Source organism: Sarcophilus harrisii, chromosome 1, assembly GCF_902635505.1.
Source record: "Sarcophilus harrisii chromosome 1, mSarHar1.11, whole genome shotgun sequence".
NCBI lineage: Eukaryota > Metazoa > Chordata > Mammalia > Dasyuromorphia > Dasyuridae > Sarcophilus > Sarcophilus harrisii.
The window spans coordinates 498,445,063-498,459,141 of NC_045426.1; the positions used below are offsets into that span (position 1 = coordinate 498,445,063).

The following is a 14,079-nucleotide window of genomic DNA, read 5'->3' on the forward strand; positions in this document are numbered from 1 at the left end:
TCAGAAGAGTTTTATATATGTGGATAAGTAATAGACTTAGAGTTAGGAAGACTTTTGTTCAAGCACTGCCTTAAACATTAGCTACATGATCCTGAGCAAGTCACTAAATCTCTCTAAGTCTCATTTTCTTCATTTATATATTGGGAGCCCTCTCCCTGCTTTCGTGCCCAAAACTGTCTCAGAGATTTGCTGTGAGGACCCACAGAAATCATGAATGTTTAGTGTTTTGTATACTTTGAAAGCAGTGGCAGTCAAATCAACAAGAATGCATTAATCTCCTACTGTGTGTAAGACACGGTGCTAGGTCTTGTGTATACAAACAAGAAGAATGAAATAAGGCAGTTATAAATGTCTGTGATTATCACTGTTATTTATGTTGATCCTCACAACTTTCTGATGTAGGAATATATAGGTATTTGAACCAGTGAAAATTACTTTGACTAGTACAGCCTCAGTCTCCCTTAGGATGCATATATGCTAAGGCAAATTAAGACAAAGATTGGACATTGTGTCCCCTCTCCTAACCTCTTACTGGATGGCACAGTTAGAGTTAATTCTCTGCATTGCTGCCCCCCCCCCTCCATTCCTCTATTTTTACTAGGCAAGTCAGGAAAAACCCTCATTTTACTGGTTCTAACTATACTATTCTCTTCTCCTATTGATGATAGGGCAGTTTCCCATTGATGCCAATTGGCTCTTTGCCTAAATCTCTTGATAAGTTTTGACCCCATGGGACTCTGGGTCTTTGATCAGAGTGCAAAAATTGTTGCAAGATTCTACATCTGGCACTATCCCATTCTGTCCCACCCTTGGCCAAGGGCAATGTGGGCCACAAGCCAAGATTGCTCCGTGTTGGCACTTATTCTCCACCTTCCTTTGTGATCAGTAATTGATTCTTTTTAAACTGCTATCTCTGTGGTGCTGGTGTTCTTTATCCTGCATTATTCTGCATTATAATAATAGTATTACTATTTCCATCTTACAGATGAGTAAACCGAGAGGCTCAAAAAGCTTAAATGACTTGCTTTCAGTTAAACAACTAGTAAGCATCTGAAGCTAGACTTAAACCCAGATATCTTGTCTGGCTTCAAGTTCAAACTGATTGCCTTATACTACATTGCCTCTCTAATTAATAATGACTGTTAATAACTGATAATCTATATAGTTCATATGAACTAAAATGAACTACAGCGGGAAACTTTTCTATATTCCTCTCAATATTGTAGGTTTAAAAATGGAATCAATGCATGGAAGCTGGTGGCTTTAAATAAAAATACCCTTAATAAATTAAAATACCTTCAATATGCCTTGAAATGTCATTAGGCTAGAGATTATCATTGTACCTTTGGAAGAATTCCTCAAGGTTTCCTTCTTTCCTTGCAATTGAGACCTATTGCTTTTACTCTCCTCTCTCTTCCTTACTCTCATTCTCCTCCTTACCAGATAAACATATAGAAGTCAGGAACCCATTTTTCAAACTTTTGGCTAGAGAATAACGTCAAAGAGCTGCTATAAATTACTTTACTTCCCATTTATTTCACTTAAAAGCCCACCACATTCTTATAGCATCACACTAAAATTCTGAAATGTGTTATGATCAAAATATTACTTGCAATTTGATCCCATCAAAATTATAAAGGTGGGACAGAATTACAATATGTGCTTCATTTTTATTTTTGAAAATGGTTGGGTGTTTTTACTCTCCAGTCAGGTTTGTTGCTCCCCAAGATAGAATTTGATTATTGTTATGTTTAATGACTTAGAATAATTTCAGAATTAAAAAGATTTCATACTTAAATGAAGGCAAAAATTTGAAAGTAAACTGTAAAAGTTTTGAAAATTTCAAATCTTTATAGCATGAAGTTTTTTATATAACTGAAATACAGAATCATATCTACTCAAATTTCTGAAACTTTCTTTTCATTTCTTTAAAATAGTACTCCATTTATATGCAAACAATTTCCCTAAAGCTGTATTCCCTATGCCCCAACCTCAAGATATTTTCATTCTAAAGTGAAAGATGGGGAGAGAGAGAGAGAGAAGGATGCATGAAATTATGGAGACTTAAACTTACCTGCAAAGGAAAAATTCAAATCCACTTCCAACCTCTCCTTATCCTATTAGACTTTTTCCATCTATCCTTTCATTCATTTACTTAAAGCATAGACACTCTGCCAAAGTCACATAGTAGTCATGGATAAAAATTGTTATTTATATCTCTTAAAGTTTCTGCCACCTTTTTTTCTCTGCCAAAAATTTTTATTTAGGTCACTAACTTCAGGGGTGGAACTAAATTAGATTCTTAAAGGAATTCTATAGGGGAAGAGTATGACACCATATTTAATGACTGTATTACACAGAGTGATTTGTGACAACTGTTCTGGTCACTTTATTAGGGCAGCTGAGTGCTGACAGAAGGGAGATCCTGCTCCTTTGCCTTTCCTTCATTGTTACTTCCTCCAGATGCCATATCTTGAAGTGGAAGTATGGGGGTAGGGATGGGAATATTTAAATGGGTACTTATATTGGTGGATAATCTGGAAGTAAATGACTACAATCCATCTAGAGAGGTGGACTTCTTAGAACTTTATCATCTGTTCTGCCCTGATGCTACACCTTTAATGCCCTTAGGATTTGCCATATTACCTAATGATACTTGCCATATGTATCCTAGATGTACTCATAGGACTTCTAGATCACTTCATTATAGCTATATTTTCTTATATATAATTCTTATATATAATTGTCTCTCTCAAATAGAGTGTGAGTTCTCTTATAAGAGACCATCTTGCCTTTTCTATTGCTATACTCAATACTTTGAACATTGTTAAGTATTTAATAAATGCTTCATTGATTCATTGAGTTTTCTTTCACAGAGGTCATAATGTTTACATGATGTGACCCTGAGGTACTGCTCAATGCCCCTCTGCACTAACCTTTCTCTGGGGGACTAACTTTTGGCTACCATGATAGCTTTACAAAGCAGAGATGGTGCCTGCAGGTGGGCCATGATTTCAAAGCAGAAAAGAACAGTCAGGGGGAACACCACAAAAAAGGCACATTTTCTTGCTTTTCCTTTCACAATAGGAGTGTGAAGAAGGAGAGAGGAATATATAAAAGTATAAAAATGAAGTAAATGCAAAGACTAGCCATATGGAAGCATGGGTCTGTGGCAAATCCCAGTCAGCGTGTACACAAGTATATGCAGTCTTCATGCACTCCTGTTTTTCTTTCTCCACATACTGATATATGAAATTTGTTTAAAATAAATAAGAAGGATATTAGATCCAAGAAAAGCAGGAAGAGACCTTGGGTATAGATTAGGAAGGTACTATTCAATTTTAATATATGTGTGTGATTTGCATATTGACATTTATATATACTATATATTAACTTTTATTGTATTTAATTCTATTGATGCTGCCTTTTTAGAACTTATCCATGTTGAGTTTCTGATTATATGGTCTCTGGAGCAGTAGGAAGCCTTCTCACTTAAGCAAGTGCCAGGGATAATAGGATTATAGCATCAAGGCCGGAGGTGACTATAGAACTCATGTAGTACAATTTCTTCATTTTATGAAGACATCTAAAATGTCAGAGGAATTGAGAAGGAACCTGAGTTCAAATCTAGGACTTTTAAATCCCAATTTCATGTTTTTTTCCCACTGTGCTGTTCTTCCCTCTATTAGGAATGGTTCCCCACATACTGATAAATACAGAGGTACTGGTAAAGCATCCCCAAACCTAACAGTTCTCTTCAGAGTTTTACAGTAGAAGAAAACCCACATGTACCCCTCATTGAATTACAAAACACCAAATCTTGTAAGTAACAAAAGATTTCAAACTTTTTTTCTTTTCCAGATTTATCCCATATCTTTTAGGAAAGGAGAAAAGCAAAGTATTAATAATGATACCTTGCATTTACATGGACCTCGGCTTTTCAGAGTTTACTACCATTCTTATATCTTTTGATCTTTGTAACAACTAAATAGACAGTGAAGAAGGGAGAGAAAAATATATAAAAGAATAAACATGAAGTAAATGAAAAGACTAGCCATGTGGAGGGATATGCCTGTGGCAAATCCCAGTCTGCATGTACATAAGTATATGCACAGTCCTAATATTTTTCAAATCTGACCTGATGAGGAAACTAAGATAAATGGACTTTAAGTATCATTCCCAGGGTCATAGAATTAGTTAACAACAGAGCCAAGAAGAGAATCTATTTCTCTCCATGTAGCCCTTTGTTCTTTCCACTATTATACTAAAGCAATATTGAAGAGAGAGCACAACCATAATTAAATTAGTGCTTCTAAATAGCAGCCACTCCACAGAGACTTTACCTGAAGATATTGGCAGGATCGCTCCTGTTGACAGGTTTCTGACTTCACCAAGGCCTGGTCCACATTAACTGAAGCTTTCTGATAAACTTCACGAGCCCTGCTCACTGTCAAGGTTGAGGACCAAGCGCTCTTCTTCAGGAGAGGGGCATCCAGGTTGACAGGAAGATTAGCACAGGTGGAACACTTGACATCATTATTACTCCTGGAAGCTTTTACTGCATGTTCATTGATTGTATTGTAAGCCTCCATGAAATACTGTGAGGCGGAGCGGTCCGGACACCGGCCCATCGTCATCACTGCCGAGGGGGCGTGATAGAGGCAGACATCGCCGTCCAAGTTGTCATCGGAACTCCACCATCCCGAAGCGTTGGAACGTGCTTTGGGTTCTGGCCGTCTTTCTTTGCTCTTGCTTCGCTTGCCGTACCTCATTGTCTGTGTGTCATCTGGGCTGGCTTTGCCTCCGTTGATGCTCCCCTTGGATGGTCCCTCCAGGGAATGAGACTTGGTAAAAAGCTTCTGGACAGAGTGGACCAGGTGACGGATCCTTCCAGGACTGTCACTACGGTGCTCCACAGCAGTTCTCTTGTATTGCAAGGTGTGGTAACCATCTCTGTTAAGGGGGAGCTGCCTTTCAAATTGGTCCAGGAGGTTGGGAGGAAGGCGATTTGCCTTGTTAGCGAGGCTGCGGGGAACCAGCGCGCATTCCTCCTTCAGCTCTTGCTGGGAATTGTAATGCCTCCTGGGGAAGGTACTGCTGGCCAGGGGGTCATTGAAGGGGACCACACACTCAGCTTGGAAGGAGTTCCTCTGAGTGTAGTAAGGGTGGTCAGCAGGATGAGGCTCCACTGGGCTTAACAAGTATGGCTTCCTGTCTGCATGATGAGATAGAGAGTCACAGGCAGAATCACAGGTCACTCCGTGATGGTGACTACGGCTGCTGGATAATCCTTTCATTGCGGATGCTAAGTGACCGCCAATGTCATCTACACCATGTGGCTATGTTCCAGACAGGTCTCTGAGAAAGGCCTAGAAAAATAAAAAACAAGACTGATGAACTATTTAAACTGTTCTTAGTAAACAGCCATTTCTTATCATAAATGCACTTTCTGTATCTTGAATTTCTTGCGATAATTATTGTCTAAGAGTGATAATAATAGCTCACATTCATATAGTATTTTTGGACTTGCAAAGCACTCTGTCCATTTATCTCATTTTATAAATGTAAAACAAAGACACATTTCTTTCTTTCAACTCTTGGCTATAGCTTAAATTTCCTGTAAAGAATGTCTTTAACCTCTAAGTAGATAAAAGTTGATTAAAACTTTTGGTGGAGATCATAGGCAAATTATTAGTCTCTGAAAATCTGTACAGGTCTCGAAGAATCAGACATGGCTAAAATGGCTTAATAGAAACAATAACAAAATGATTGTTTTATAACAAATAACAAAACAATTTATAAGTGATTTGGATGAATTCCTTCCTCTCCCAAAATTCTTTTTAATCATTGAAGGTATCACAATCTTGCTTCAGGCTACATTAGGATCTTATAGTGAATTAATGCTATTCACTCATCCTACTTTCTATTCAGATTGGTCTGCTCATTGTTTTCTATGCACAACATTCCCCCCTTTTGATCTTTATATCCCTCATTCCATTTTTTGGTCTCTACATCCCCCTACCCGTTTCTGAAATAAATTTCTTCCTGACCTTCACCTCAGAGGAACCCTAGCTTTGTTAAAAGCTCATTTTAGGTTATTTTTCAATAGGATCTCTGTCCTGATTATTTCCAGTGGCTTGTGTCCTTTCTAAGAAGTTATTTTATATCTATCTGTATACCATCCATCCATCCACCCATCCACCCATCCATCCATCCATCCATCCATCCACCCTTCTATTTATTTAATCTACCTTTCTACCTATCTGATGTTTTCTTTAATAAAATTTACACTATTTGAGAATAAATGCTGTTTCATTTTTTCTTTCTATGTCCAGTACCTAGCACAGTGACTAGTATGCAGTCAATGCTTAATAAATGCTTGTTGAAATAAATTTATCTTTGTTTTTGACATCTGCTTAGGAAAGAAGATACCTTAATGTAAGTGAAGTCAGTTATTTTATTTTTGCATAAAAAGAACAGAATATTGTCACTATGATCCTTTAGGCTTCCATAATCACAACTATGGACACATTTTATCCCATATTACCTATGATGATAAAAGAAAGAAAATCTTAACTGTGTCATCAATTAAATCCATAGATAATCCACAAACAGGATTTCAGACTCAGTGAATCAAGAACTTTCTTTCACTTGGGAGCTAAATTGGCATATTTGAATTAGGCATTCTTTCCTTCTCTACCTTCTCTTTGAGTGAAGGAGCTGTGATCAAATAGTGATAGAAATGTAAGTTAAGCAGAGAAGTAATCACAAAAGATGTGGATAATCCAATAATAATAATTATTGTAACTAATATTTACATAACACTTTAAAGTTTGCAAAATATCTTATATATATTTGTTCCTTACAATGTTGGAAGGTAGGTATTATTATTATTTCTATTTTACAAAAAAGAAAATAGACAAAAATTAATGACTTGTTCAAAGATATATAACTAGCAAGTATATGAGACATGTTTTGAACTCAGGTCTTCCTGAATCCAAGTGCAGAGTTCTACCTAGCTGCCTGAATAATTAAGCTATTCAAAATGGAAAAAAAAACCATCATGAAAATATTGTTATACAATTCACACTTCTGTTTTCATTACTCTAACATGGCACAGTTGGTATTTAATCATGACCCACTTCATATTTTATTTTGACTCTTTAACAAACTATGTGTCCTTTAGTTGCTGACAGAGTTCCAATGGATTGCCTGGCTTGTCATGCTTCTATAGCAGCTTCCTCTAATGCAAATAGTTTTTTCTTTGAGATGCCTTATAAAGCTAACAAGACTTTCTAAAATGCCACAGATACCATTTTGGAATATTCAAAGGAGAGAAGGTCAGTAGTTTAATCAAACAAAGGCTTAGCCTAATGCAGAAGGATAGTGCAGGGAGCCTGAGTCTTTTCAACTACCTGGGATGTCCAAGAAATGAAAGTCTTACAGACTTTAAGCTTTGTCCATGTGCATATACAAACATGCATAAACCGATATAGACCTATATAAAATATATTTATATTTCTCTTTCTGTGTATATATGTATATATGTATATATAAATATTAAGGTCTTTAAGGGCAAGGAATGTCTCATTTTAGTTTTTATGCTCTTAGGGCTTAGATTGGTGCCTGTTCTATAGCAGGTTTATAAAGGCTTGTCCACTGATTTATTCAGTGGTTGGAGAGGAGAACAAGAATGGCCAAATATAAGGAAAGATGGACTGAAGACAAGCATGTAGATTCAATTCAATCAGCTTATATTGGGAGCCTATTATAATCAGATATCATTGTGCTGGGCACTGCTGATATAAAGACTAAACCAAAACAAGATAGTATCAGTTTTTAAAGAGCTTACACTCTAGTGGAAGAATAAAACAGCCAGTGTTCCATCTATCTCATCTCTCTTAAAGCCTCCTATGGCATACTTTTACCATCACTCTTTTAATTAAGGACCTTGTTGCTCAGAGAAACTTGAAATCACTTAATAAAATCTTTCCCTTCTTCCTTCCTCTTCATCTCACATGACCTAAACATCTACCTCTAGTATCTCCTCTTCATGCTCAAGATAAAAGATGATTCTTCTCATTTGCCAAATCTGATAATTCTTTGTGTTCCCTTCATCCCATCTTTTCTTCTCTTTTCCTACAATTAAAGTCTGCAGTTACTTTCACTCTACTTTTTAAAATCTTTATTCTTTCCTGATATATTTATTGGCTATTTCCCTGCCTTAGACTAACATACTCACTTTCTCCCTGATCTAAAGAGAATTCTCACTTGGTCCATCTTTACTAGCCATCATCCTATACTTCCCTTTTTGGGTAAACTACTTGAGATGGTAGGTGTCTCTACTTCCTATTTTCTCACTCTTTTCTAAACCCTCTGCCATCTGATTTCTAATCTCTTCATTCAGATTAAACTCTTTAAAGTTACCAATGAACTCTTGATTGGCAAATCAGATGGTCCCTTTCTTCTTAGTCCTCATTCTTTTTTGATTTCTCTTGAGTTGTTGGTGCTAAAAGATCACTTTCATGACCTGTTCTACTTATTATTCATTAGATTTTCATGATACTTTCTTCCTTTTCAGCTCATATCTTCTTCTCAGTCTACTTTGCTAGATATTTATGTCATACTCACTAAACGTGAGTAAACCCCCTCAAGGTTATTTTGATCCTTCAATAGAAGACTAAGGAATTTTATTTTATTTTGTTCTATATGCAATGGTGAACTTTTGCAGGATGGAATGGAGGTAAATGTGTTGATTCAATTAAATGAATATGTATTTGGGGCCTACTATAATCATGAGGCATAGGAAAATATAATGGTGAGACTATTATATTAGGAAAACTATTTTAGGAACTGTAGTTGTTCAGTTGATTTTTAGTCATATCCAACTTTCTGTTGGCCCATTTATGGCTCTCTTCACAGAAATGCTAGAAGAGCACAGAATGTTCTTCACAGAAACAGAAAATTTTCTTCTTCAGTTCAACTTATACTTGAGGAAGCTGAGGCAAACAGAGTTAAATGACTTGCCAGAGTCACACAATTATTGTCTGAGGTCAGATTTGAATTCAGGAAGGTGAGTCTTTGTGATTCCATGCCTGAACCTCTAACCACTATGCAAACTCACTGGAAGCTGTAAGGAGAATTTATGACAAAAGAGAAAGACTAGAAATAAGCAGGTCAATTAGGATAAAAGCCCAAACTAGGGGGGGATCTTTGTGAGTAGAAAGAAGAGATAGACATAGGAGATGTTATAGGTTAGAATTTTGTAATTGACAGCATATAAGAGAAGAAATTGAAGTAAATGGAATAATATAATTTAAAGGTGATGAATTTGAGCAACTTAGAGAATAGTGGTATCCACAATGAGACAACTAGGTAAAACTTCCAAATAGGAAAGTTAGAGGAAGGAAAGATTTGGGGAGGAATGATAACAAATTTCATTTTCAGTGTGTTGGATTTGGGATATCTGTCAAGCAATATAATGTTGGTTTGAAGTTCTGCAAAGAAATTAGGATTGAATGTAGGGATTCAAGAGTTAGTTGCATACAAATTAAGCTTAAACCCATTATAGTTGATAAGATTATAGAGAGACATATAGAGAGAACTCAAGAGATAGAACTGGTCAGAGGCATGTAAACACCTCCATTAAAGAAGGGAATGGATAATTATTAGTTAAGGAGATAGAGAAAGAGTAGTCAGATAGGTAGGAGAACAAGGAGAGAAGAGTGATATAGGAGCTAAGGGAGGAGTGTCCAGAGAAATGGTATGTTTAAAAGTATCAAAAAGTTGTAGTCAAAAGGAAAAGGGGGGTAAGGATTGAGAATATGCCATCAGATTCAACAGTTAAGATATTACTGATGACTTAAATAAATTTATTTTATTACCAGTAGAGGGATTGGAATCCAAATGGAAAATGATCGAAAAGTGAGTGATAAGGAAATGAACCTCTAAGTAAAGGTGGAGACACACACACACACACACACACACACACACACACACACACACACAGAACTGAGAGAGAGAGATAGAGAGATACAGAGATGAGAGAGAGATACAGCCTGATTCATAAGAGGGCAAATTCAATGAAAACACAGAGGGATTAGAAGCACTATCCCATTTCTTGGTCAAGAATAAATAAGATAGCATTGGTAAAGATGTAGAAGGAACAGTCAAATCATGGTCCAATGACCCACATTATTACCCCCACACCTTCTGGTTCAGTTTTCTTGGGAAAAAAAGTTCCTGAATTCTACTTCTGTTATGGTCAGCCCTTAGTTCCCTTTTGAGTAACCTCAACGAACTACATCATCAATCTCAACAGAAATTCCACCTTCTGCTAGTATCACAGAGATTTGTCTAATTTCTTGGATTCAGGAAGTTTGAACAAGGGGGATTCCCAGAACGTGGAACAGTATACAATGAATCTAGAAATTCTCAGATTCTTCATCAAAGGGGAAAGAGGGGAGAGGAATAGAGACAATGAAGATACTGAGATTCTTTATAGAACAGGAAGAGAATATAAAGGAAAAATGTATCCAATAAATTTAGCTACAAAAAGGAGCCATTACTAGTCTAATCACTGTGATAGTCCCTGGGATTATAAGTACATTGTAGTGAGGAGGGTTAGGAAGTGTTTATAAATGATTTCTGGAACATAGTAAAAAAGTGAAATAAATTTATTTAGATGGAAAAATATATTATAAAATATATCATATTATAACAGGCCTTATGGAATACAGTATTGTTTTCAAAGTAGCTTTTTAAAAAAAGAAATATACCACCTAGTAGAGTCACAATCACACAATATGTCTTATGAAGATTACATATAATGGAATCTCAATATGCAAAATACAAAGCAGTGCTTTCAAAACTTTATCTGGAGGCAGCGGATGCTTTGGATAGATGCTCTTTTTTCTGAATAGAATGTGAAACTGGCAGGGGCTGAAAACATGAATTATATATATTTGCCCTAAAATGTGCATGATTATTTAAATTATACTCTCAATATTTAACTATCGTTGATATATGAACAGTATTACACATTGGATGATACCACCTGAGGCCAGACATAGCAAATTAAAAGACATATTAGGTCTATTAATGGTGCATTAAGTTAAGTGCCCAATGACACATTTTCTGGAAATGAGACATGCATAAAGTGATTTTTACTGAATATTAAATGTGTTGTTTTTCAGCTTAGTGCCAAGCACATGCATTTTGCTTTAAAATGGAGCTATTAACTGCATTCAGGAAACTCCTGTGGAAAATAAATCATTTTTGCTTCTTCAATTTACTTTTGTAAGAGAATCATGAGCTGACCATCTACATATACTAAGGACATCCTATCTATTTCTCAGAAATCTTAGAAATCCACATCATGAGAAAAAATTTATGCTAGGTAATGGGCTAATAGTGATTTTGTAAATGTTCAATTTTTTATATTGAAGATCTTTAATCTTCAATCAGAAGGTCTAGCTAGATATGATTTTAGAGGCTAACACATCTAACTTTATCCTTCTATAGATGAAGAAATTGGGTTTTGAAGGAATTAGGCTAACTTGCTAAAGGACACACAGATATGATATTAATAGATTTCAAGTTAGGAGGAACTGTGTAATTTACCTATTCTAATCCTTCATCTTACAGATGAAGAAATTGAAGCTGAGAGAAATTAAATGCCTTCTCTAGATCCCATTGGAGTCAGATTTGGGTCTCTCACTTCAAATCTAGCCCTCTTCCTAGTGACATGCTACCAAAAATATACATCCATCCTCTTACATCCTTCTGAATCACAGAATTTCAGTGTATGAGGGACCTCACAGGTCATGATGTTTTAACATATTTTTAAGTAAGCATTTACTTCATAAATTATTGGACACGTGCCCATTCAGTCTTTGACTAAAAACATCTAATAAAACCTAAGATCAGTCCACTTACTCTTGTCCACATCTAATTGTTAAGAATTTTTTTCTCACATGAGACCTAAATCTTTCTCTGAAATTTCTACCTTTTATTAATACATGCTTCTGTTCTCTGGGGTTTTGACAGAACATGTCCCATCTATTTTCCATGTGATAGTCATTGAAATATTTGAAGGCAGCTAGCATGCCTTATTCTCCTTATCCCTCAAATCGTGGCTAAATGTTCTCCATTCCTTCAATTGATTGAGTTCTTTATCATCCTGCTCATTGTCTTTTGGGTACTCTCCATTTTGTCTATTACATTACTAAAATGTGCAAATATCACACAAGGCGTTATTTGATAAGAGAAGTGTTTAGCAAAACTTTCACTCGGGTGTACTAGAAACTATGCTACTTATAATGAAGACTAAAATTGCATTAGCATTTTTAGTCATCAAATAACACAGCTGTCCATCTCAGTCATTTTCTTGCTATCTGTCCTGCTGTTGTATATTCTGGACCAATGGAACTCCTCAGACTGTGTTCAGAGACAATCCATTCAATTTTCAAACTCCTTTCCTGGCATCCATGTTTTTCTGATTGTGGAATGGATTGGTTCAAATTCACATGGCCCACTATATCTAGCTTGCTTCTGCAATAATCCACCTAGACATCTATCCAGGTCATTCTTGTTAGTTGCCTTGACAATATTCCTGTATTTTCCCCCCTTATCTGTTTTAACATCTTGCCTTGGCAACTGTGATGAAAACAATGTTATTGTTGCTATTGGAGAAGACATATCAATCCTGGAATCAAGAATTCTTGACTTCAAATATGACCTCAGACACTTACTAGCTGTGTGACCATGGATGATTTTAAATTTCTGTTTGCCTTTATTTCTTCAATTACAAAAAGGACATAATAATAACTCCTATCTTGAGGGGTTGTTTGTGAGAACCATATGATATAACATTTGGAAAATGCTTTGCACAGTACTTGACACACAGTAGGTATCTAATAAATGTTTATTTCCCTATTTGATCCCTCCAATAGTTCTATTCTTCACCTCTGTGGTTTCCAAAATCAAATCACTCTTCTCTGACCAACACACTCATAGGAGCTGTTTTGAGATTGTTGTTTTTGTGTTTGTGTCCCTCGGATTTAGTGTATTGGTTGGTATTTTTTGTAGTGTTAATTCATGTCTTACTTTATGTCACCTTAAGGACTTTTGTCCATGGGATTTTCTTGGTCGATTTACTGATGCTGTTTGCTATTTTCTTCTTTAATGTATCGCCATTTTATAGATGAGGAACTAAAACGAATAGGTGACTTGCTTAGGGCCACACAGCTAGCAAGTATCTGAGGCCAGATTTGAATTCAAATCTTCCTGACCCCAAGACTAGTGTTCTAGTCAGTATACTACTTAGCTGCCCATATTGGCACACAGCAATCATTTAATAAAAGCTATTTCTTTCATTCACTCATCAATTATACTATAGATATGTTGAACATTTTTCTTTTTCCTTTTATTCCTCTTTTTGGCATATCTTTTTTTCTGCTATCTTTTCATTTCTCTATGTGTCCTTTGCCTAAAATTGGTATCAAAAGAATCACTTATTTTCATTGGTAATGTTCTTTTCTTTCTTCTTTTTGATCTTCTTTCTTTTCTTCACCGAACATTTACTGAGTATTTCTGTGGTAATTGAGCGAACCAAGTTGACTGCATTTTTTGACTCAATTCTGGATCTACCTCAATTCCCTTTATATCCAATTATATATCTAGCCCAAATTCTATCTTGTAAGATATTGGACTTGATATATAATTATTCAATTATAGGAATTGTGAGAAATATTGTTTGAACCTAGCCTGCATGGCTGGGAAGCAGGACCATTCCTGCTTAGGGATCCTTAACTAAGGACCTACCTTATATTGACTAGAAACCTAGTCAGATCTAAAGATTGATGCAAGGCTGTAATTATAATTACACATCTCAAGCAATCTATCCGTCTTTTTTTTTTTTTTTTTTGCAAACTGTTCCTTTATTGGCCATTTAACATTGGTATTCCTTTGATTGAATACAAACACTTCTGATTTTAGGGAATTGTACCTTTTTGTTTCTCCCCCTTTCAACTTGGAAAACCCCTAATTTATCTTCAATTAGAAATCAGATTACCTAAT

General features: G+C 35.8%; 1 protein-coding gene across 4 annotated transcripts in view; it reads right to left on the reverse strand.

The window, feature by feature from the left end:
• The window catches only part of DLGAP1 (DLG associated protein 1), a 1,087,876-nt gene that overhangs the window by 400,090 nt on the left and 673,707 nt on the right, over window positions 1-14,079 (reverse strand). For all 4 annotated transcript variants that reach the window (XM_031953084.1, XM_031952966.1, XM_031953020.1 and 1 more), the window contains one exon: window positions 4,344-5,369. In XM_031953084.1, the coding sequence (XP_031808944.1) occupies window positions 4,344-5,297 (954 nt within the window). In that variant the 5' untranslated portion in view covers window positions 5,298-5,369. The remainder of the gene's footprint in view (window positions 1-4,343; window positions 5,370-14,079) is intronic.